The 26,227-nt window shown below is 38.1% G+C and overlaps 1 protein-coding gene across 6 annotated transcripts in view; it reads right to left on the bottom strand.

Moving 5' to 3' along the window:
* L3MBTL3 (l(3)mbt-like 3 (Drosophila)) overlaps positions 1 to 26,227 on the bottom strand; it is a 102,459-nt gene that overhangs the window by 49,415 nt on the left and 26,817 nt on the right. For 3 of the 6 annotated variants that reach the window (XM_005684735.3, XM_018053199.1, XM_018053198.1), the window contains exons 4-13: positions 22,661 to 22,772; positions 22,212 to 22,286; positions 20,592 to 20,751; positions 19,326 to 19,458; positions 17,473 to 17,557; positions 15,781 to 15,872; positions 13,596 to 13,700; positions 11,900 to 12,035; positions 9,948 to 10,039; positions 7,359 to 7,510 (exon numbers count right to left, since the gene is read on the bottom strand). In XM_005684735.3, coding sequence (XP_005684792.1) covers positions 7,359 to 7,510; positions 9,948 to 10,039; positions 11,900 to 12,035; positions 13,596 to 13,700; positions 15,781 to 15,872; positions 17,473 to 17,557; positions 19,326 to 19,458; positions 20,592 to 20,751; positions 22,212 to 22,286; positions 22,661 to 22,772 — 1,142 coding nt within the window. The remainder of the gene's footprint in view (positions 1 to 7,358; positions 7,511 to 9,947; positions 10,040 to 11,899; positions 12,036 to 13,595; positions 13,701 to 15,780; positions 15,873 to 17,472; positions 17,558 to 19,325; positions 19,459 to 20,591; positions 20,752 to 22,211; positions 22,287 to 22,660; positions 22,773 to 26,227) is intronic. The other 3 variants (XM_018053200.1, XM_018053201.1, XM_018053202.1) reach the window with 3 other exon arrangements.

The raw sequence follows: 26,227 nt of genomic DNA, 5'->3' as shown, positions 1-26,227 counted from the left end.
ATTCCACAACTGCAAAAATAGTAAATATAAAAATAACATCACTAAAATTTGGACTTTCCATTTAGGAAAATCATTTGGAAAAATAAACATGTATATAAATAGCATATACACAGGCAAGCTAAAATTATTTCAGTATTTCTAAGGACAAATATACAAAAGCAGGAAGCGCAATCACCCTCAAAAAGCAAACACGCTCTCTCTATTGCCCATTAGAATGGCAGAGACCAGGTATTAAGATGGGGTGTTTCTTTTCCTCACCTCTTCTCTTTGTCATCTTTACTTCAATCAAGTATATGCTTTGCCAAGGCCTCTTTACCAGTATGCACATCTGATTCCTTGCTCCTAATCAAACTTGTTCCATACAGTACTCATCCCATCATGCAACACTCTTCATTTATTCATTCACTCACCCATTCATTGAAAGGTTGAGTGTCTATCATGTGCCAGACACTGGGATAGGCACTGAGGATACAGTAGCGAAGAAAATATATACCAACTTTCAGCCTCTTGGAGCTTACAGTATAGTGGGAAAAGAGGAAATTAATTAACAAACAAAATCTATATTCTGGGGGCAAAATGCTATGCAAAGAATTGGAATAAAAAGGTAGAGCGAAACAGTGGCAAGATATTCCTTCGAAACACATAGTCAAGATGACTTCTTAAATAAGATGACATCTGAAAAGAGTGAAGAGAGAACTGAGCCACTCAAATATATACAGGAAAGCCTTCCATGCTAAAGGACAGCAAGTACAGATGACGTTTACTAGAACATTTTGTGAAAGGTTTTAGGCAGAAGAGTGGCATAATCTGATTTATGTTTTAAAGAAATTATTCTGACTGCTTTGCAGATAATAAACCACATTTGGGAAGGAGACAAAAGGCTGCTGGAAGGTTTTTGCCAGAGTTGGTGAGAGTAACCTGAACCAGAGTGCTGGTGGTGAAGATAATAGGAAGTGATTGTACATTTAGGTCAGTGTTCTAAAGGAAGAATCCACTGGATAAGCTGATAGATTTGACGCAGAGTGGGAGTGAAGGGAAGTCCAGAACATTCCAAGGCTTTGGGCATGGCCACTAGACGATGGATGTTACCATTGAAGACTGCAGCAAAGCCTGACATTCCAAACAGTGAATGAAGAGATCTGATATTAACATGTTTAACAAGCATGTAAAGTAGTAGATCATAAGCACAAAAATTCAGAATTTAAGGGCAAGATCAAGGCTAAAAACACATTTAGGAGTCATCGGCAAATAGGGTGGTGTTTAAAGCCATGAGCAGAGATGTGACCATCCAGAAAATGAGTACAGAGGACAGAAAAGAGAAAAGGCGAAGAAGTCCAAGAAACAATGACTGGTAAAATAAGAGAGAGAGAGAGAAAGACGAAATCAGTCGGGTCAAATGCTGCTGCTTGGTCAAAGAAGAGAAAAAGCAAGAACTGATCACTGGATTTACCAACGTAAAGGTCACTGGTATACTTGATAAGATCTGCTGTGGTGGAGCTGGGTATGGGAAAGGGCAAAAGCCTGAACAGAGTGGGTTTAGGAGAAAATGTTAGGAAATGAGCATAGCTAGCTCAGAAAACACATTTAAGGAGTTCTGTTTTAAAAAGAAGCAGAGAAATGAGACATTAGATTAAAAAAAAAGAAAGCTTTTTTGTTTTTTTAAGCTGGGAAATATTTAGGGGAGCTAGGTGAGGCATATATGGAAATCTCAGTACACTTAATGCCCAATCCCTTCAGATGCATGGTTTTAAACTGTATAAGCAAAACTATGGATCTTGATTTTCCCATTATGCTATTCTTTCCTGGAAAATCATTTGGCTATGGATTATTAGTAATGATGCAGCCTTTATTTTAGGGAATTTTTTATATTATTCTAGGGAAAACTCTTAATAGCTCCTTAAAAATGAAAAAAATAACAAATGTGTAATACTTCTTTAATTTTCTTCAATTTAAGACAACTATCAAGTACTTCTAATTATGTCAGGTTCATGATGATTAAAGTAAAAGTATTAGACACAATTCTGTTTATTGGATTTCTCTATATATTACAAGTAAAGAAAACACTGTAGCATATTTTGGCCACTTGTTCCTGTACAGCCAAAATCTCATATAAGGTTTTAATATTATTTAAATATTGATCAAAGTCACCATTTAAAATAAATGGTAAATAAAATAAAGAAGCTGTCTGAACTATGAAACTAAAAATAGCCTCATTTTTATCTAGCTGACTTACAGCCCCTCTATAAACAAACAATACTTCCTTCAGAAGTGGGAAGGCTGTGAAATTATTTGTTACTATTGAAACACAAGTCATCTCTTAGTCCCATCTAGTGTTCAAAAGCAGAAATGTAACCAAGAAGAAATACAATGAAGAAAAACTAATGGTGAAATGTTTGGCAAACTGCTGCTCCCTGTGCCTTTCCTTTCTTGAGGGTTTTTATGTGTATTGTTAAGAAAGTCCATTTCAAAACAATTTTTAAGTCCATTTCACAAGTAAGTACAAATTATTTATGAAGGCTGCTAAGACCCAAATCAGACCTAGATTGGTAGATAATAATAGAAATAAGAATTCATGAAGAACCCACACTTGTCATATAAAGTGAGCAAACATTAAGACCCTCATTTTATGGAAACACTGAGAGGTTAAGTGATTTCAGGTTGAAAGTAAAGGGCCCTAGTTTCATCAGTCACTGGCAAAAGCTAAACAAAACTGATGCACACACACACTGGGCTCCCCAGATCTCGGCAGAGAGTCAGATAAGAACATTTCGAGTTGCTCACTTAAGGAACACATCAAAGTCTTCATTTCAAGCAATAATGGTTTAGATTCTTTGAACAAATACAGCACACTTGGTCTCTGCTGCTGCTGCTGCTGCTAAGTCACTTCAGTCGTGTCCGACTTTGTGCGACCCCACAGATGGCAGCCCACCAGGCTCCGTCGTCCCTGGGATTCTCCAGGCAAGAACACTGGAGTGGGCTGCCACTGCCTTCTCCAATGCATGAAAGTGAAAAGTGAAAGTGAAGTCGCTCAGTTGTGTCCGACTTTCAGTGACCCCATGGACTGCAGCCCACCAGGCTTCTCCGTCCATGGGATTTTCCAGGCAAGAGTACTGGAGTGGGGTGCCATTCCAGAGCATGATGACTGCCAATTTCTTTCCCGGCGCCTACTTTCCCGGCTCCCACTCTGTGCTAACTCTTCAGGGCTTCCATCACTCTGTTTTACTAAGCCCCAGACCTCATCCCGAGTCACCTCATTCTCCTTTTCATCCTTAATTCATTTCCAAGCCCATTCCCTACTGAGGCTGTTTTCAATATCCATAATTTGCTTCAAGCATAAAACCTGATTTTCACTAACAAGGTGACTACCAGGAAGAGACAAAGGAGGTGCCATCTCATCACCCTAACATCAATGTTCCTTTCAAGTCTTCATTTTCTCCACACTGAGAGAGAAGAAAGCTTGTTTCTCCCTAAGGCTAGCCCTTCTCCTATGGGTCTGGGGTCCTCAATTATCCAGTCTCAGATGTCTCCACTCTTGCTCAACAGTGGCTTCTTTCCTTCAGCCTAAAACCAAGCCCAACACCTGAGGGGCTTACTCCCTCTGAGACAATAACCCACTTTCACCTTCAGGGCTAAACTTCTCTGCCCGATGTGCTTTACGGACATCTCTTTCAGTCAGTTCAGTTCAGTCGCTCAGTTGTGGCCGACTCTTTTTTGCAACCCCATGGACTGCAACACCCCAGGTTTCCCTGTCCATCATCAACTCCTGAAGTTTGCTCAAATTCATGTCTGTCAAGTCAGTGATGTCATCCAACCATCTCATCCTCTGTCGTCCCCTTCTCCTCCTGCCTTCAATCTTTCTTAGCATCAGGGTCTTTTCCAAAGAGTCAGTACTTCGCATAACGGCCACCTCTTTTTAAACTTTTGCAAACTGGTTTCTGTTTCTGAAATTCTTACTTTAATCCTCACAACATCTTGTGAGATAGGGACTATTAACCCTTTTTGCAAAGAGGGCAGCTAAAGCTTAGAAGGGCTAAGTCACTTACTGAGTACCCCAAACATATTCCTGTTTGCTCCATGGGCTTAAACATGAGTCAGTGCTTTCCTTGGCCAGAACTATTTCATCCCAACTTCTAAGTACTAACTCCTATCATTCTTTATGATCCAGTTCAAATTCCATGTCCCCGGGAAGATCTTTCTGAGAAAGCTTCCGTGAGTCAGTCAGTCCTTCCTTCCACATGCCACCACAGACAGCAAGCAGTTGGTTCTAATAATTAAGCGCTAACCACCATGGCCTCTGCAGCCAAGACAGAGGTGTTGGGTTTCTCTCTGTTCCCAGACACCGAGCCTCTCAAGACTGAAGTGCAGAGGTCCCTAGGTCCCTGTCATCTCTGTAACTTGCCAGCACCATCAAGGGGTGTTTCTCGAATATAATGGTTGATGACACACACACTGCTCTGAAAAACTGACAACACAATGCAAACTTTTCAACATTATTTGGGGAGACACATGAAATTACTATTACTCTTAATGTATACATGTAAAATAGCCCAACTACTAGTAACAAAAGTGTAGAGAAAACCCAGAGAGAAACCAATTTTTATTCTAATATATGTATACTATTTGCTCTCAGTAAAAACTACTACAACCCTACATAAATTTAAATCCCACATAGCATTTCTCTTTGAAAGAAATGTTTTAGTGCAATTAAACATGCACTACCACAAATGTGTGTGTGTGTGTGAGTGCATGCATGCACACGTGCAGTCAAGCATACTTTCAAATTCCCACTAAGGTAAAAAGAGATAAGATCACTTCCCAATTCAGAGGGAAAAAAAAAATCTCATTTTCAAACTATTTTAAGTTGGGAAAGCAATCCAATTTGTAACCTCAATTACATACCTAAGTAACTATTTTATGCAGATAAAAACCATTTCAAAATTCAAAGATCAAAGAACATAGTATTTAATAAGCTTGGAGAAACTGCAGTGCACATAAGTTATTTTCAATATGCCTTAATTGCATATCGAGGAAGAGAACACACTATTATTCTTTTTCTGACAATTAACAAAATATAACTTCAACAGTTAGAAGTGTAAGTCTATCCTCAAAGTACATTCCATTCTAAAAATAATTTTTGGTTGTGCTCGTAAAAGTGCAAAATCATTGTTGAAAGAGATCAATTTTTTCCCCTGCTCTTTCTAATAAGAAACCAGGATGCTTCCTATTCCCTAGGCATTTGGCATCAAAGAAAAATGTGATACATTCTCCTAGATTTTCTCGTTACTTTTTTTTCCCAGAAGAATGAATGCTTTTAAAGGAAATACATATTATGTCAAATAAGGAACCTACACTTTTAAAACCCTATAATATTTATAGGACCACAAAAATAACTGAAACATTCACCCACTGTGTTATATCAGGCAAAAGCTGTTTTTAAAAAGTTCTCCCTGAAGCAATCAGACCTTTAAAAGCAAAAAGCTCTCATTTCAACAGATTCTAATAAATAAAGTATCATTTATTAATAAAAGGACTGGATCCCAATTGTCATGTTGGTACTGCCATCAACACAGCACATCAAACACAGGAGGGAGAGAAATATGTTCCACCCAGGACAGATTCCAGTATTTCTAAATTCATAGTTTTCTCATCTACTCACTCATTCAAGACAGGTATGGATAATTTTAAATGAAAAGCCACCAGTTTGTGGAAAATATGAGAAAGAGAAGAACATGGTAAGCAATACAATGAGGATTCAATCAGCAAATCCAGGCTGTGGCAGAGTCAACAGGACAAACAATCTGGTTTCTTAAATAAAAGTTACAGTGGGAAGAAAACGATGAAGGAATAGGAAACTATAAAAGAGATCAAGAGAAACATCAAAGCAATCATAAAATGCACACCCTATTTGCACCAAAAGCTAATAAACCAAGACAGTTGGGGGATAATGTTTTAGTATGTTAGTGACATGATGCTATTTATAACTTTATATATTTGAAAAAAGAAAAAGAAGTTCTATCTTTAGAAGATACACATTCAGACATGAAATGCTATGGAATCTGGAATCTGCTTCAAAACAGCCCTGGAGTTGGGATTTTAGAGTAGGAAACACCGGAAACAAAACTGGTATATATTGATAATCGCCAGTAGTAGGCAATGCTTGCAGGAGGTCACTCTACTGTTCTAACTTTTGTATATACCTGAAATGGTTTGTATTTCAGTAACAAATTTGATTGCTAACTGAATAAAAAAAAATATCCTATGAGGAAAATTATGCTTTGCAGAAAAAAGCTGGATAAAACTTACTATACTATTCAAAAGTACTTGATTCTATGTGATGTAATCATGGAACTACTTTAAAAAATTCTGTGAAAACCATACATAAAATATAATTTAGATTTTTATAATTCATCTTTATTTATTTATTTACTTTACAATACTGTATTGGTTTTGCCATACATTGACATGAATCCACCACAGGTGTACAGTCTAAACAGCAAATAGCTTTCAATGTCTCTCCTTTTTTAAAACAACGCAAGTAAAGCTGATGACTGTGTAAGAATCCAATCCAAGAAGTAATGGAAATTATTAATGGCTCTATTGAATATTTAACCATACACACACTAAAAGGTCAGGAAACAAATTTTCCTAAAGCTGAGCTACATTTACATAAATTAACATCCACTTGCTACTGCAACATTAGCCACATTTTATAAAGATAACTGTCACTTCTCAATGCAAGTACTGTCCAGAAGGAACTAAACCATGCAGAAATGCCTTTCACCAGCAAAGTATAGTTTCATCAGTGAACATGAATTAGGTATGAAAAATCATTATTTCAACTGCCTAATCAAAACCTTATGGCTTTACTATAATCCTTTCATGATTATGTAATTTTATAATTATGTTGCTCCTGCCACTTTATGTAATATAGCCAAAACCCTTAAGGGTTAAAAACAATATTCCTCAATTAATAATTTGTATTGTCATTATAAATAGTAAAATTAGCTACTGGGCATGAAAATATGAAAGGAAGATTAAAAATATTTTCTTAAGAAATGAGAGAAGACACCTCAGATGAGGGGGGAAGTGTGAATCTGTGTGTGCACTCACGTGGGAGTGTGGTACGAACTGTGCTTCCACAGGAGGTAGTCAACTAAATTACAAATCACAAAGTAGAACTAAAGGACGTTATTTAGAAACGTGCCATATGGAACAGGTAAAGTTAAAAATCCAAAATGAGAAAGAGCAGGACAGAATACTATTATTTGTGTTCTCTGCTTTGCATTATGACTGGTTTTAAATAAGTACTTGAGTAAACATCAATTAGAAAATGCACACAGCAATGAAAAATGTCTCACCAATAGTCATAGCTCTCATCCCAGTTGTCAAAATGTACGAGGAAACGATTGTCCACCATATCTGTTACCGTAGCAACACAGATGAATGCAGGGTTCTTTTTGTCTACAGCTTCAAGCTTCATTCCAACTCGAAAGCCTGATGGGATCACTGTCTATGAAATATACAGATTTAATTAGAGATAAGCACACACTTAACAACAAGGACCTGTACCCTCTCTGCACCCCTGCTTGAAAGCCTGGCATCCATCAGCTGTATTCACATAATTTAAAAATCATAGACCAGTTTTGCAGCAGAGTTGCTTTTCAAGAAGCAGCAATAAGAAAAATGCCCCGTTGCTACACCCAATTAATTATCTGGACCTTTAAAGCAAACACACTCACAACCTTGAGAAGTTTACTTATCTTAACATGCGTCTTGGTACTTTAGATGACCATGCTAGTTAGGCAAGTTTTATGTACGTATAGTTTACTTTCAGTTTCTCTCTTCCTTTATTGACTTAACGATGAAAATTATTTCATCTAAAATATGCACATAATCAAGTTAAAAATGTGTGTAAGTCAGTACAGATTCACTCCCACTTCTGAAAAATCTTTCAAAAGGGTACTCTACTAAAAGTAGGCCATCTTCCTATACGAAAGGCTGGAAATTATTACAACTTTGATTCAACAATCCAGATGTTATTCACAATAGCACCCAAAGAGCTGGCTGTTAATACATACAAAATAGCTTGTAATATAAGGAAATCCACAGATTATTGGCCATCTGGGACATGAAACAAAAACAATAAAAATTCAAGTCAGATGCAGTACTTGAAATGCTGTGGATATAAACATTCCTCAAAATATTTCATGAAGAAAAAGATCCTAATCTCGGAGAAGTACTTGGATATCAGTAGTATCAATCACAACATACTACAAGTCATTTCTGCCCTTCAGAAAAAACCTTTCTGTCCAGACTGAAGCATACAGACACTTTTCTCATTACTTTAAGCAAAATAGATGTTATCTCTTTTTACTATAATTATACAGCTATCATCACAAAAATGCAAACAGGCAAGTATCTGAATATGTTAGAGTGAAGTCCTGTCTCAGGCACTAATGCTACACAGATACTGTTACTATATATTTAAGCCCTGGGCTTCTGTATCAAACCATAAGTATTTGAGTATTCTGAGGTAGAGAGATCTAGAAATAAAAAAATTAATTACATACCAAACAGACATGGCCCAAGATTCAGTTTTGTACTAGCAATGCACAGAATTTAAGATGATGGTCAGTGGCTCAAATACCTGACTGAACTCATCATCAGAGAACCAGACAAGGATTAGGAAACTTGGAGCCGTGACAGCAAGCCAGTTGCTGAGTTTTCCACCTGCCTGGCCTCCCTCATCTTGAAGGAGAATGCCGACTGACTATGCAGCATGTACATCTCAGCAATTAAGCTATCTTCTCAATTAAGATATTTAAAAATAATAATCTGGCTCATTATGTCTATTAATTACCTAAATGCATGCACGTGCGTGCACACACACACCAGCTTCCAGTTCTCTAACTCAAGCTGGCCTATGTTCAATTTGATTAGACAATGTTTCAGCCATTAGACTTGTTGCCCTCAAAACACCTGGATAATGTCATTTCCCAAGTGGAGAGTATGTGGAGTAGGCAGGAAGGTTTTTCTCATTCCTGATATCTGGAGGGAATCCCTAGCAAAATATGATGGCTTCTCTCCACACTCACACACTGTCACCTAACTGGTGAATCTGGAAGGAAGAAGTGGTCACACCGTTAAGCTGGCCTACAGGGCATATAGTTTCCACTCTGCTCCCCTCTAGGAGCAAGCTCTGTCCTGCAAGATGGTAGTCTGCCCTGGTCCAGTGCTCATGGGCTAGAGTGGTGAGGTTGGAAGGGCCAATAAATCTCTAACTCCAGGGCTCAGAATCAAGAGACTCATTTGTCAGCAGATATAGGCCATGCATGTACTCCAACTGAGCTCTCATCAACTATAAAGGTGAGATTCTGGCTTTCTACCTGCTTGTCCTCTATTCCTTCCAATTAGATCAGAACTTGATCAGGGTAGAACACTGTAACATATCAGCCTCCTCAGAGATGCCCATAGTTTAAGAAGTAGAAAATACAAACACATCTGGACTTTGCTCCTGTTAACACTGCTAAACAGAGCTAGAAGCTGGAGAAAAGATTTAAATGATAGTCTCTAGCATGCAAATTCAAATAGGGTTACATTCATCTCACTATGGGAATCCTATCTGAACAGTACTCCTAAAATCAAGTGACCATAACCATAAAATGTCCCAGTCAACTGAATTTGCTTAGGCACCTTAACTGTAAAGTATACCTACGTTTTATACTATGTTGCCTTTTACTATTTAATTTTTTAAAAAGACAGCCATGATATGGTTAAAAACAGATATTTATTCATGGTAATTTTTAGTTAATTTTACAGCTTAAAAGCACCTTATTTACCAAAGCAACAACATTTATTATAGTTTCTTGTTATCACTTGTAATTTATCCAAGGAAACACTCAAAAGCCACTTCCTGTGAAAGAAAAAGTTATCTTGGAGGTACTTACTATATTCTGATTTTCAAATAATGACTTGGGAGCAGCCTGAGCTTTGCATGTCTTGAGATAGGTCTGCCAATTAAATTCTTCTTCTTTATATCCTAGGATTCACACATATAGAGACAGTAAAATACCAAAATATTTCATACTTAGCTTTCCATTCTTACTTTTACCTGTAAATCCAACATGTCAAAATCAAGCCATCAAGTGACTTTTTAAATGGATAGTATTTAACTCATAATTAGGATCTAAGGATTTTTACACACAGGGTATGTATTTCCAACAAATTGTATTATTTTTTCAATTCCGAATGAATGATAATGGATGAAAGGAAGAGGTATGAGGTAGCAAATACACACTGTCCTCAGATGGACTTCTTTTCATTGCCAAACCATTTCTATCAGTATTTAGGTAGAATTCATTAGCAGTGAGCTGCAGTAGTTGAGTTTTCTGTTTTTCCCTCACTCATTCTATTTTGGGAGACTAACTTGTAGGAACAGTGGGACCCTGGAAAAAATGGTATTACAAGAGATAAAATCTTTCTAGCCTGTCACCACAAGAATGACAATTCAAGATTCATGAAGTGAGCATGTTGGCCAACTACAATAATGGAAATGTCCTTTCCTTAGTTTTCACCATTTCATGTGCAACACTGGTAAAGCCAACATTCCCTTTAAAAAGGAAATTGGGCATTTAATTTTATCGAGTAGATTCTCTTTTCTACTTCCATCAAAGTCCAGAAGGTGGTGTGAAAAGAAAAACAATTCACCACATATGAGGCCAATTTATGTAAAGGCTTACATATTTTCTTTTTTATCCTTCTTTTCTAGGTGTTTTTGGTCAATCCTTCAGTTATCTGGAAATACCATTCTGCCATTAATTTTTCACTTAAAACCGAAAGATGGCTTGTCCATTGAAATCCAATAACCCACCTCCACGCCCCCCCAAAAAACCTCAATAACCCTGATGTAGTAGCCAGTGAAGTTGCTCAGTTGTGTCCAACTCTTCGCGATCCCATGGACTGTATAGCCTGCCAGGCTACTCTATCTATGGAATTTTCCAGGCAAGAGTACTGGAGTGGGTTGCCATTTCCTTCTCCAGGGGATCTTCCTGACCCAGGGATCAAACCCAGGTCTCCCGCATTGGAGGCAGATGCTTTACCATCTAAGCCACCAGGGAAGCCCCAATAATTGTGTGACAGACCAAAAATATCAGACTGGTAACCTGGTTCTTTCACATCAAGCAGACAATACTGAATGCAACATGAAAAGAAAGGAAGTAAGATATTATTAAATACCCTAGAGATGAACTGAAAAAGATACAATCTGTTATTCTTGGATATTTGGTAAACATGAAATAGGCAAAATCACTGGCAGACTGTAATATAAAAACTTAATAATAAAAGAGTAATCACTATTAGTTCAACCCTCACCCAAATTGCTTTTCAGTGTTATAGTCTCCTTTCCAGTCTCTTAAATATTAAGATAAGTTCAATGCATAGTTTCTCAAGGTTTTTACTTACTGAAATGTCAGTAAACACAGTTATATAAACAGGTTAGAAATAATTTTGTAATCAGTTATTTCAAGAAGGTATGCATGTATGTGTTGTGTGTGTGTGTGTGTGTGTGTATGTATGAGATAGAAATTTGTAGCTAAAACCTATAGTCAAAGTATCAAATAAGTGTTGTGTGACAAGCAAATAAGTGCATGGACATAATTTATTCTCTTAAGTAGGGTTCTATTTTTTTAATTTTTTTCACTTTAAAGAACATCTTTCATCATGAACAATAAGCTTAAATTTGGGCCCACCTGATTAACAAACATTTCTCATCATGAACAATAAGCTTAAATTTGGGCCCACCTGAATAACCACAAAGTCTGAATTCTCAAAAATCTAAATTACAATATAAGAAATTAAGTGTTCTCAGAATATAAAATATAAAATTAAAAAGTGGCAATACCTTTTGGAGGATGGAGTTTATGGCCAGTTTTCTCACACCACCCAACTGGATGGATATCCAGAGCATCGGCATTTACCCAGAAGTCGTAACAATCAGAGTATCCATCAAAGTGCAGCTTTATCCGGTATCCACAAACCTGTAATAGGTAAAGAATAGAATATTTGTGCACATGTACAAAAACAAATTAACATGATCTCAAGGATGATATGGATTATGTTAGAGCACCATTGTTAACAGCCACAAAAACAAGTGAACAAATAACAAAATCTAGGGGCAAACGTTATTTCGCTGGGAAGAGCTGAGCTAGGGGGTTCCGGCCTCATCCCTAGTGCCATTAGAAGCACATGGATATGGGTAAAGAATAATTCTCCCATGTAGAGAAGTCCCCCTCTTTATCCCCTGCGTTGTACAAGCACAGGGCGCAGAGCTCCTGCAGGGGCCCAGCGTGGGTGCCCTATTGTGCACTGGCTCAGTGCTGGCTGGCTGTCCTTTACAAAGCTCCACACACAATGAGATCTGGCCAGACCAAGGCTGGTGCAGACATGGGGAGAAGTCAACAGTCTCCTTTCCACCAGTAGGAGAATTGGGAGAAAGAAGAGCCTCCCCAGTTCATACTTAAATGAAACAGGATCCCTGGAATGTGGTGAGAACTCACTTTATGTAACCCCTGCCCAACACTGAGGTCACACATCTGCTTAAATTAGGGCAGCACTTGGGGGAGTTCTAAGTTAAAAAAGTCACGTGGGTTTATGGAACCTCTGCCAGGTCACGCTTGGCACTAGGCTCGCAGAAGTTCAGCCTCTCACTCTTCTTCCCATTAGCACAGCAGATGGGTTCTATGTTCTGTGGGAGCCAAACTTCTTACAAGACCACTAAGTCACTGAAGGAAAATTATAAGCAAAACTAATACACAAGATCATCTGATTCTTGGAGGAAAATTTTAAAAGATACCTCCCCCAACTCAAGGGAGAGAACGAGTCAAGCACACAAAGGAAAGGGAAAAAAAAGTTCTCAAGAGTTCTCTCTATTACTCTAAACAGTAATATATTGTACTAAGTGAAAATGAAGTCGCTCAGTCGTGCTGACTCTTTGCGACCCCATGGACAGTAGCCTGCACCAAGCTCCTCCATCCATGGGATTTTCTAGGCAAGAGTACTGGAGTGAGTTGCCATTTCCTTCTCCAAGGAATCTTTCCCACCCAGGGATCAAACCCAGGTCTCCCACATTGAAGAAAGACGCTTTACCATCTGAGCCACCAGGGAGGTCCATATATTGTACTAAGATACACATAATTGACTTGGACATTTTTTCCTAAAAAACTTCAGAGATACTAAAAATACTAAAAATACTTGAAATACTAAAAATAATACAAATATCTGTTGGTTTGTCTCTTATGTCAAGGAACATAGTATGGCAAAGGCTATGGTGTCAAATGGACTAGGGTCAAATCGTGGTTCTACTACTTTGAAGCTGTGTGATCTTGTATACCTCACTTAACCTCTCTGAGCCTCAATTCCTTCATCTATGGAACAGGGATGAAAAAGGTTTCTTGCAAAGATTAAATGAGGTAATGTTTACAAAACACTAAGTACTGTGCCTGGCATAAAGGAAGTGTTCAACAAATGGCATCTTTTCCCATTATTAAAACCCTATAAGCACTATTTTATTTTTAAAATAAAGATGAGGCAAAGCTTACCTCAGCCACAGTCAGGACACAATACACAGACTGATGTTCAGGGTCCACGCCTTCTAGTTTCATGCCAACTTTAAACCCATTTTTGTTATATGGAAAAGACTGATACTAAAATGTAAAATGACAGCAGTTTTAGTGAGTGATAATCATTCTTAAGACTATATAACCAAGTCACAAACAGCTCTTAAAAATGCAGGGGAAAAAAAAAGGATCACCGAGTCATCTCATGTGAAAATGGACAAAGCAATGAGGTGACAGAAAAGGAAATTCAAATGTTTTACATATTCGAAAAGATGATCAACCTCCCCCATAAGAGTCATACAAAGTAAAATTACAGTAAAATAGATTCCACCTATCAGACTGATAAAGATCTAAAAGTTTGGTTACAGTACACTAGCAAAGCTCTAGGGAAAGAGATGTATAAATACATTGTTAATAGGGATATAAATTTGTACAACCTCTAGCAATCTCCAGAGATCTATAAAAAAGAACATTCTCTTTGACTCAGCAATTTCAATCCTAGGAAGTTACCCAACAGAGATAGCCACATATGTGCAAAATGAGCAATGTATGAGGCTATTCACTAAAGCATTTACTTAGCAAAAGATTCATGTATATATATTATATATTCCACATAGCGGAGAAGGAAATGACAACCCACTCCAATATTTTTGCCTGGAAAATTCCATGGACAGGAGCCTGGTGGGCTACAGTCTATGGGGTTGCAAAGAGTCGGACATGACTGAGCACACTCGCAGTCCATATATACAAATAGTATTTCATCTTATGTCCGTCCCATAATAACTTAAGCTGGTCTCTACTCACTGACACATGTATGTGTGTAACACTCATGTGATATATATATGACATACATATATGACATTTATGTCAACCACAGTATGGACCAGTTTATATTATTATGGAACAAACATAAGATGAAATACTATGTATGAGTCTGATGAAGTGGGTAAATGAACTGAGATGGAATAATCTCCAAACTCAGACAAAAAAAGCAAAGTTCAAAACACTATGTGACATGTGTCATCATGTGATGACATTGATAGTAGTAGGAAGATGTGAGGTGGGGGAAGATTTGCCTATATATTGCTTATATGTAACACATAATTTTCTTATAGCACTTTATATTTTGAATCATATGAATGTATTGCTGATTCAAATAATTAACTGTATTTAAACTGTTTAAAGTGTAAAAAAGTCTATTATGCAAAGGACCAAAGTTGCAAAAAATAATTATATGGAACAAGTCATATGCAATTGCTATTATATCTGAATTAAATAGTCTTAATGTAAATGTAATCATCCCAACATTTACTATTCACCACTTTTCAAAAAAAATTGTTATTGAATATTCACCACTTCTTAAAAATGGTGTGTTAATATGTATGTAACAAAGTATTGATGGCAGATTTACTATATACCATGTGATATATAATTAAATCATTTAAATCAAAGGTCAGTGAACTACGATCTATGGGACACACCAGCCAACCACTGTTTTTGTGAATTAAATTTTACTGGAGTATTAGCCATGTTCATTCATTTATACATTGCCTATGGCTGCTTTCATTACAAGAACAGAGTTAAGCTCTTATAAATGAGACCATATACTCCACAAAGCCTACAAGATTTTCTATTGCCCTTTATGGAAAAAGTTTGCTGATTCCTGGTTTGGCCCAGGGACAGCAGTTCCTACTCAGAGCTACTTTTCTGATCTTAACTCACTTCTGATAAAAGATTTTTACTGTGGTTAATATAACAATGTTTTTTGATGTTCTATTATGCAAACCTTAGTAAGTCATTTTTATTCTCTCAAAGCCATGACATTTTAGGCTAGTTTTTCTTTATCTACTAGTTTTTCAGTAGTAATAGAAGCATCCTTCTGCAAATCAGTGCATGAAAGCCTAACAACTGTTGACAGAAAACAGCGTCTGTCTGTAGGTCTGTATTTGTATGTGTGTTGTGTGCCCAAGCATGTGGCCCTAGCAAAGGTGTGCATATATGATGATAGTTACCCTCCGAGGTCCCCCTCCACATAAGAAAAACAATGTTTGAAAACTTATCCCAAGTCACATTTCCTAGACAGACAGTAGAAACGGCAATACTAATCCCAGACCAGCATTCCAGCTCCTTTGCCCTTATGCACAATGCCTTCTAGAAGGGTGGGTACCTCCTTGAACAGCTTTGCCGGCACGGCCACAGCTTTCTCCTCTTCCAGGTAGGACGCCCAGCACCAAGCTTTCTTTCCTTTAGGAGGCAAACCTGAAAGGCAAGTGAGACTACACTGACCGAATTTCCAAATCTAGGAAATCAGAGCAGGATACTTACTGTGAACTCTTACTTTCTAACTACCCCCAGGCCTGGCTCTTCTCTTATTTCCAGGATGGGTATTTCTCAATCTCCTTCCCTGACTCCTCTTCTGAAGAAATGAGAGCTAAAAAGTAAACTATGTGTATATCCAGGAATGAGTGTAGAAGAAAGGAACAGGAGAACTTAAAGTACTTTTAAAAACTTAAAGTATTTAAAGTAAAGTACTAAAGTAAATAAAGGAGACGCAGTAGGAAGCCAAGATAGACCAGAATCATGGAAGCTCAGCAAGCGAAAGTGTCTAGGAGCAGGATGCTCCAAAGTTTTTTCCTAATGAATCAAGAAGCTGAGAACTGAGAAAAGGTCAGTGCACAGAGTAACTTAGGGACTGGCTGCTAACTTGGAGAAAGGGGGGTAAAAAAAATCAATGCATCCAAGGCCAAATTTTAAGTTGCAAAAGAACACATAAATGATAAAGATACGGAGTCTATAGCAATTTTATTTGGGGTTAATTTAACAAAAAATGAAGAAAGGATATATAATGTTAGGCTTGATGGGTTTTAAAATTGAGGGAAAGATATTTGGAGATGAGCTTAGAACAGGCAATGATAAAGCACAGGAAGAGGAAGAAAATGGAAGAGCTGAGAGAGGGAAATGACTGAAGCAACAAGGCCACTGAAGGGCCAGAGCCCCGAGGGTAGCAGCAATGAAGGGGAAGGGACAGAAAGGACAAAGAGGCAAAGTGCAGAGCAACTGAGACTTTGCTCCCTTTAATGTCAGTGATGGAATACAGAAGGCCATCCGAATGTAGAAGTTAGGCTGTGTGTTTGATGCAAGTAGAAACACCTCAAAGTGTTTTTAAGAGACGAACAAGGGAGGAATGTGGTTAAGCCCTGAAGAGAAGCACTGAGTTCAGGCCCTGATTCACAGGGACAATGTGATTGGCAGGTCAGGATGGGACTGTGCAAAGTACAGTGACCTAACATGGAAGACCAGTCGTGTAGATGTGGCAGGTCCTTCGACACAGCCTAGTGGGGCACACAGAAGCTTCTGGGGAGACAACCCAAGGTGCAGGATGAATAAGGCAGCAAGTTAGCCCACCAAGTACTGAAGGGCAGAGCCTAAGCTCTAGATTCCTCAGAGAATAAAGTGTTCCTCGAGAAATAAAGAAAGGAAAAAAGGGTACCCTGTTAGGAAGTTATGGTTGAGAGAAAACATTAAAAAAAAATCTAAAATTTTATGAAATGAGTAAGACCAGAGGTTTTAGTCAAAGTGCAGAAGTAAAAGAAACCTACCTGGTGGAAAAATAAATAACAGAAAATGATCTCAAGTTTTCCCTGACACTGCTTGAAACTTGCTAATTTCCACTTTCCCTTCGCCTTTTTCTACTTCTTCTAAACTCCAACTTTTATTGACACAATTTAATCAAAGAAAATCCCCAAACGATCCTTTAACTGCCATAGTGTGCATTACAATTAAGACTAAAATGTCTGCCTGTGTGAAATATTTTCAACTTCAGAAAATTACAAGTAAAACCTTCCTTGCATCAACTCACCCTGCTTTAATACAGCCGAATCACCTCGTCTTTTCCTTCGGGCTCTCTGTGAACCCCTCAGAATTCTCCCATCTTGTTTGTTTTCCTACAATAAGGCAGAAAAGTTTATGATTTTTAAAAGTTCATGAAATTGGCATCAATGAAAAGTTAGAGAGCTGTCAGAAAGTCTTTTTTTGCACTGTTCTTCAGTTTCACTTCATAACTTTGAAAGAAAGTAAGAATATAGGTCACTTGAGAACTCTGTTGCTCTTGGCCTGAGGTCCTTACAAAATAAGAATATTTCCAAGAATTACACTTTGTTATAGCACAGATACTGTTCCCACCTCTTTGAAATGCTTTCTTCTTTCAGCTCCTTGACCTCTCTGGTCTGGGTCCCCTGGTACCTCACCGCCCCTCTTTCTTGGTCCCTTTGCTGACATCTCCTGCCATCTAATCCCCTTCTCTTCTTTATCCAATCACTCTCCTTAGGTTTGAAAGATCATCTGTCTGCTAAATATCCCCTATTTATATCTCGAGCTCTGACTCCATACTCATGTATCCAGATACCTACCTGGGATTTTCGCTTGGACATCTAGTAAGCATCTCAAATGCATGACGGCCAAAGTACTGTAAGTTCTATACTCCACTCTGGCCTTCCCATTCTCAAGAAATGGTATGATTCCAGTCAACAGTTCAAGCCAAAAAGCTAGGAGCTATCCCTCATTCTTCTCTCTCCCTCATATACCCTTCCAACTGTCTCAAAACCACTGCCCTCTATCTTAAACAGCCCTCTTATTTAGTCTACTACAATAAGCTTCCAGCTGGTTTCCCTGATTCTACTCTGCTCTCACATGTCAAAGCTGGAGTGATCATTTTAAAACATCATATCAAAGTATTCCCCTTGCCCTCTACTTTCCAATGGCTTCCAAGCACACTCAGAGTAAAGTGACAACTCATGACTCTGGTTTACCATAAAGCCCTGGACTGCAGAGAACTCTTCAGTCTCATCTTACTCCATTCTTCTCTAGCCTTCAAGGCTCAGCAACCTTGTCTTATTTCCTTAAACAAAGCGTGCTTACACATGTTTTTACATTATGGTCTTTTCCCTAAACAATTCCATTGCCCTGCAGAGCTCCTTACTCCCAACTTTACATCAGCCTCCTTATTCAGATCATACTGTCCAAGCCACCCTCCCCTGGGAGGCCTCCTGATAACCCAGCTTAAACAGTCAGATTATCTCAATGCTCTATTGTACTTCTCATCATAGCGCTTATCACAGGCTGATATTTCCCCCAGTGGTTTACTGTATGTCCCTGAGAAAAAAGAGCCTGTCCTTCTGCCATCTTATTCATCTCTGCATTCCCAGCTCCTAAAACAGTGACTAACCAATAATCATTGCTCAGTATTGATCGCAAGGAAAATGCTTTGAGACTTCAAAGTTGTCTTTTCATATAGAGTTACTAATAAATACTTGAGAGATGAGATGTTTACGTTTTAATTAGCATATTTTGAATTAGTTTTCCCTAAATATATCTGACATTTATCTGCCATTTTCTACCTACTTGCATAGTATTATAAGATCTGTCTGCAATTTACCAAAATGAGATTGGCATTTTGCTGTCAAGAAGAATTTAAAATTAATTTGTGGAACTGAAGGTTCTGCCAGTGACTCTCTCACTCCAGCAATCAATTTGAGGACTTCCTACTTCTTCACCCTGAGGGAGGGGTACTATACTATTTACTATTCTCATCATGAGATGAGGACAGTGACACACAGGATAGGTGGGCACTCTGCTGATGGTAAAACAAGGTCACAGAAGCAGCACTGAAACCCTGGTGCTACCTGCAGAAGGAGCAGCCCTGTGGGTACTGACCATCTCATCCTCCCGCTCGTCTTCCTCCTTGGAGTCGGCTTTCAGAGATAACTTTGGCTTTTTCTTCCTGCTACACTTAGAATCTTCTTCCTCGTTGTCTTCTCCCATGTCCCTTTCTTCCTTCTGATCTCTGCTGAATTCATAAACCCAAAAGAGTGACTAGGAAACAATACCCATCAAATATCTGCATGCTGATTAGCAATCCAAAAACCTTTTGACAATATTTAACCAGGAGGATAAATGTGTATGTATTAGAATATCATAGCTAAGAGACACTTCAGCCCAAAATCATGAATGACATTGTCATGACAGAAAGTAGAAATTAGCTTATATAAGAATTTATATAATTATTTATTATAATAATGTAATTAATGATTCATCTACAGGTGAAACAGATTCTAACAAGTTTAAAATCATTGGTTTTTCACAGCTACCATCCATACTAAGAAAAGAATCGATTATGTGGAGCTATCCTAGTTTTTGGTGGCAATTTTAAAGCAACAATCTAGCAATTATTGAGAATGCCAAGTTCAATCAAAAAAGGCCAAACGTAATGCGGCAAAATACCAGATGGCCAACAAAACCAGACAATTCCCCAGCCTGTGCTGATTAAAATACATGAGAAACTCCACTAGAACATAAATACCAAGTCATTTATTTGCAGTACACAAGTATATGCAGGAAATACACCTTGTTAGTGATAAGCTGACCTCATCAGAGTCTCCCAAGGCAATCACACCACCATCAGTCACAGCTGATGGCCCTGTCTCAGAATCCTCGGTCTGTCCTGAGAACCACAGAGACACAATTACAAGACACTGTGGCCATTCAGTGGATGCTCAGTCAGGGGAAGCTGTATTTCATTCATGGAGTTTTAGCTGAATTACCTAAGAACTCCCAAAATTTAAACCCAAGTACATTTTCACAAGCATCAGTATCACTAAAATGTGTATGTAGCCCAAAGAGATCTAAATACTCTTGGCTGGGGAGCAAATTAATGTAAACAAAAGACTAAAGAAAGAGGCCAAGATTGTATTGCAGGTAGGACATGAGCAGTGTAACTGAACTCAGACTGAAGCCACCTGGTCCAGTAGTGGGATCAGGGTCCACGTGTCTCCAAAGGGAAAGTCTTGAGGGGTGGGGTGGAGTGGGGGAGAAGGCATTTGGAAGACAGACATCAGAGAACACTAAACCTCTCTATTCCCAAGCACCAGGGCCTTGGACTCTAAAACTCATTTTATAAATGGAAAGTGGGCAAAAACCTACTTGTCTTTGATATGTCGAGCACAATTCTGGCTGCAGTAGTTTCCTCCAGAAAGACACTCATCTACGCTGCCATATTGACAACAATTCTCACAGAATTGAAGCCCTTCTACTTTCACTGGGTCCTTCAGCCTGAAAGGCATTCCAGTCTTCTCAGAAAAGACTAGAAGATGAAAAGAAGAAAAAAAAAAACTTAAAACCATGACAGAAATCGTGGCAAAATATATTTAAACTTTTTCTTCTAATAATTTTGTTAGCAACACAATAAAAAGGATAATGTTTGTTGAATGAATGAATGAACACTGACCAGTCCTTTGGGAGGGAGAGGTGGATGGGCTTAACCGGGATCACTCCAATCACTTACATAACAAAAACATCTGTAGAAAAGACAAGCAAAAGCTTGTCTAATGCTTTTTCTACAGAGTTCAAAGTAAAATGAAGAAAATTTCATTAGTCACTAAATTCAGAAGATGAAATTGTCCATCCATAGAATCCTTTTCAGCTGTTATCTTTTTGACAAAATTTAAAGAGTTATCTGTGTTATATAATGTTTTTGATGAATTTTAGTTAATGGGCTGAATCATCTTTCTACTTTCCTTTTAATGTAGGAGATATCCTGAATCATAATTATCCATATTGTCTAGGAGTCCACATTTCCTTTCATCTGAATCATTAGGCTAATCATTCATTCAGCAAACACTTATTAGGCACCCATTTATGCTAGATACTGATAACAACAGTACAGACCTTGCCCAAGAGAGCTCACAGTCTAGAAGAGAAGACAGGCAAGAAAACCAATATTTATAATAAAATGTGATACATGCAATAATTGAAGCATGAACAAGTTCCAGAAGCAGTGCAGAGGAAGAAGTGACTCATCCAGCCTGGGGTGGGGGTGGGGGGGTGGGGGGTGCAGTGGGGGGCAGTGGGTAGTTTGAGAAAAGATTTTCTGATAGAAAGCCTCAATAGAGTTTTGAAGGCCAAAGAGGAATTTACCAACTGGACAAAGAGAGAAACAGCATCCTGGCCAGAAGAAACAGTGTGAGCAAAGGCAAGGAAGCCTGAAACCACATAGTCCTGGGAGAATTCTATGTAATTCAGTGCTGCTGGCCCTGCCAGAACACAGCGTACAAAGAACAGAACAGAGAGCAAAGAGACAAAAGCAAGCAGGTGGGTGTGGGTCACCCAGATCTTTGTATGTTTTGCTAAAGAGACAATAAGAAGTTGCTGAAGTGTCAGATAAGCAATCTACATCAGTTCCTCTGACTTCAGTGTGCTGGATAAATTGGGGGAGATCAGAAGCGGAGGGATTTTTTTAAGAGATGTCTGCAGTGGTTCAAGTGAGAGGTGATAAGGGCCTAAATTAAGACAGCGGCAGTGATAATAAGTAGAAAAGGCCAGATCTGAGACATATTTAGAAAACAAAAACCAAGAGGATTCAGTAACAGGCTATGGGCTGGGAGAGACCAAATTCAGGATGACTCCTAGATTTCTTGCTTGTCCACTGGATGGATGGTGCTACCATCAACTGATATTATGGGCTACAGAAGAAAAAGCAGGTTGGGGGAGGGGAGAAAGAAATAGAAAATGAATCGCATTTTAGACATGTGGAGTTTGAGGTACCTGTGGGACATCCAGGTGGAGATGTCCAGTAGGCAGGTGGAAATACGGGCCTGGAGCTCGGGGGAGAGGTCGGGGCTGGAGATATAGATTTAGGAGTCATCAGCATATAGGTGTTAGTTACAACCATCGGAGCAGATGAGAAAAAAGTGGCAGGCTTTTGGCTAAATCACCTGGGTAGGCTATTACAACATGAATTTACTTGGTAATTTTCAATTAACCTTGTGCTATGACAGATCTGGCTTGAGGGAAGAAGACACTTTACAGTTATTTCAAAAATATTAAAGCTGGTTCCATATCAGTTTCATCATAGAAATTTACCTAAGAATATGTGACATGAAGATCACCCAGGATTTTCTAAGTTCCAGCCTATTATAAAACCTTAGATAGTCTTACATTAAAAACTCTCCAAAAAAACAAGAAAAAAGACAATGCAGGTGACCCGCGCTTACCTTCTTGAGCAGTTGGTACCATCCAAGTTGTAGTCGCTGTTGCCTTTTTAACATTTTCCATCTCACTCTCATCTGTAATAACTTCCAGGGCTCCAAACTCATTTACACGGAACTAGCAGCAACAGAAGAAAGAGGCAGAATTTATAAAAGTGTTCAGAACTGTCACCATTTGAAGGCTGGCACATAGAGTCTACATTTTAAGAGTTAATTTCAACAATTATATTCAGATAAGCCCCAATTATATCCAGGTAAACTCACTACCACTATGAAAACCTTTGCATTTAACAAGTCTGGAATTTTGGGAAGAGGGAACAGAACAAGGGGCAAAGCGCTTCTGAACGACACAAACCACCATCTTTGCACTGTCCCGGGGAGTTGCCAGCTCACTTCTACGGCTCGCAATTTCAAATACTGTTTTTTTGGCTCAGGCTTTTTTTTTTTTTTTTCCACATTTCATATTACAGTTTATTTAATAATTAAAGTTAGTAAAAGCAAAATTACTGTTTTCCCAGGAATCAACTTGTCTCACCCAAGTTTACCTAGTTCAAAGAGCAGGAAAAATTACCATTTTAGAAATTCTGACTTGTACATCCAATCTCCATATTCCAAGATGTGAAGAAGGAAGGCTGAAGCGTGAGTCGTGGGACCCCCCTCCTCCCTCCGCCCAGGCTCTGTATTTCCTTTCTTTCACTGCTCTTTAGAATTCTCCATTATAGTCATTCACTTCTAGTCCTCCCAAACAACTGGTAATATCTGAGAGATCTGAACAAGTCTACTAGCCCCAGGCCAAGTTTACTTCTAAAAAGTATAAGAGCATTTTGATTTCATGGGTATTCTGGACCCCAAATATTGAAAATTTCCTCTCCCCTCATCTCATGGCAAGCCTCAAACCAAATATTCTTCTGCAATCTCATGGGCATCCTATGTGGAATCATACTGGGCATAATGTGTGGAAGGCTTTGAACCACTACCTGTGTGCAGGTGCCCCATCCTCTTTGAAACAGCTAGGTTGACTCACATTCATAAGAGTCAAAGTCATCCTGTATTCCTTCTGTTTTCCCATAAAACAGAATGACATAAGAGATTCACTAATTTTACCAGGGGACAAAGAGCTAGAAAGCTCAAAATTCAAAAGGATCATAAAACATTGGCTTAAAGTTTTTAGATAGCTCCCAGAAATATATATGAACATGCAAATATGCAGTATTTAAAATGAGGCCGTCTATTTTCCAACCTAAAAATCTATTCGGTCAACATGCCAACAGAATGATTAATTTTATCAAACTAGGTTCAGGCTACAAGTCAGAAAAATCTTCAGCCAAATTTACAACTAATTATTCTTTCCACCCGGTGAAAACAGCACCTTAAACAATTTTCTGCACATGGTCCACAATTATTAAAAGCTTTCTAGATAGAACAAGTGACATAGTTATGGAAAGTGAAAATGTTTTCTTCCTATTCTATATTTCAGATACAAGTTCCTAGGTAGCATGCATATACTAAACCTGTGGATTCACCTACAAATGTCAGTTTAAGAGGTGGTTAAAAAGTCAACTGGGAAGGACTTGTTGGGAAAAAATAAAGTTTTAAATGATCAACACTGAAACCAGAATATTTGAAAATAAAGCTGATAGTACCATCTACTGGGCAAGAGTAGAAAAGTCAAGCCATCATGATTATTAATTAATGACGTTAAAAATGATGGTGGAAAATCAATTCTGAATGGAATTTTTTAAAAAACTGGCATTAGCCCAGGTAAAGTACATTTACTTTTATTACATGCTGATGTTAATTTAAGCTTTTTGATAAATCTTAATACAAAATGTGGGAAACAGTACAAAACACTTACATTGCACAGAAAGTCTTCTGTGGTTCAAATTTCCAGACTGCTGCTAAACTACACCCTGGCATTTCAAACACTGAGAAAGAGAGCGCAGCTGAATGGAATCTTCAAATCAAAATCCAGACCCGTGACACCTGGGAGTTTTAGGCTCACTTTTACAGTTAAAAGATAATGTTCCCACAGAACAACATTTAATTCCAGTTATCTCTTCCTTCTCCTAATAGTCACTGCCAGTAACTGACCTACGTCTAAGCACAAAGTAAAAATGCAAGGCACTTAGGAACACAGTTAACTCCTGTAAGCCGGGGACCCATGGATGGACTTCAGGGTTGATAAATCATATGAAATAAATGCAAAATTATGGTTAAGGGCAGACATTGATTTATCTGTGGATAGGGTTCATTAAGTTTAAAGGGATCCTATAACGCTGGGGGGAAAAAAAAAAAACAGAACTCCTAAAGGAAAACAGGCAGAACACTGTCTGACATAAATTATAGGAATATTTTTGGGGGATCTATCTCCTAACATAGAAGAAATAAAAGCCCAAAGGGGGGCACCTATTTAAATGTAAAAGCTTTGCACAGTACGCATTAACAACAACAAAAAGGATTAACATCATCAACAAAAGGAAAAGATAACCTACTGAATGGGAGAAAATATCTGCAAATAATATGACCAACAGGGGTTAACATCCATGTATCTAAACAGCTCATACAACTCAACACCAAAAAACAAACAGCCCAATTAAAAAATGAGCAGAACATTTTCCCAAAAAAGACATATGAATGGCCAATAGACACATAAAAAGATGCTCAACATCGCTAATTATCAGGGAAATGCAAATCAAAACCAGTCATTGTATGTATCATCACCTCACAACTGTCAGAACGGCCATCATGAAACTGGATACAAATAATAAATGTTGGCGAGGATGTAGAGAAAAGGAAACCCTCCTATACTTTGGTGGGACCGTAACTTGGTGTACTCATTGCAGAGAACACTATGGAAGTTTCTCAAAGACCTAAAAGCAGAACTATCATATGAGCCAATGGTTTCATTCCTAAGAATATATCAAAAAAACCAAAACACTAATTTTAAAACATAGATGCACCCCAATGATTATAGCAGCATTGTTTACAATGCCAAGATATGGATGTAACCTCAGTGTCCATCAACAGACAAATGGATAAAGAAAATGTGACACACACACACACACACACACACACACACACACACAATGGAAAACTATGCAGCCACAAAAAGAACGAAATTTTGCCATATGCAGCAACATGTATAGACTTGGAGGACATTATGATAAGTGATACAAGTGAAGACATATGGTATATGGTATCACTCATATATGGAATCTAGAAACAACAACAAACTAGTGAATAGAACACAAAGAAACATACTTACAGATATAGAGAACAAACTATTGGCTACCAGTGGGGAGAAGGAAAGGGGACAAGACAACAGGGGGGTAGGGCACTAAGAGTTATAAACTATTAGGTACAATACAAGCTATAAGGATATATTGTACAACATGGGGAAATATAACCAATATTAATAATTGTAAGTAGACTATAACCTTTTAAAATTGCAAATCACTAAATTGTACACCTGTAACTTATAATAAAACATTAACCTCAAAGTGTTTTTAAAGTATCCTATGATATGCTCAAAGTCTGAAATTGGTAACATTTTATGAATGGTGCTGGAACCAT

Source organism: Capra hircus, chromosome 9, assembly GCF_001704415.2.
Source record: "Capra hircus breed San Clemente chromosome 9, ASM170441v1, whole genome shotgun sequence".
Lineage (NCBI taxonomy): Eukaryota > Metazoa > Chordata > Mammalia > Artiodactyla > Bovidae > Capra > Capra hircus.
This window is presented reverse-complemented; position numbering and strand designations above follow the sequence as displayed.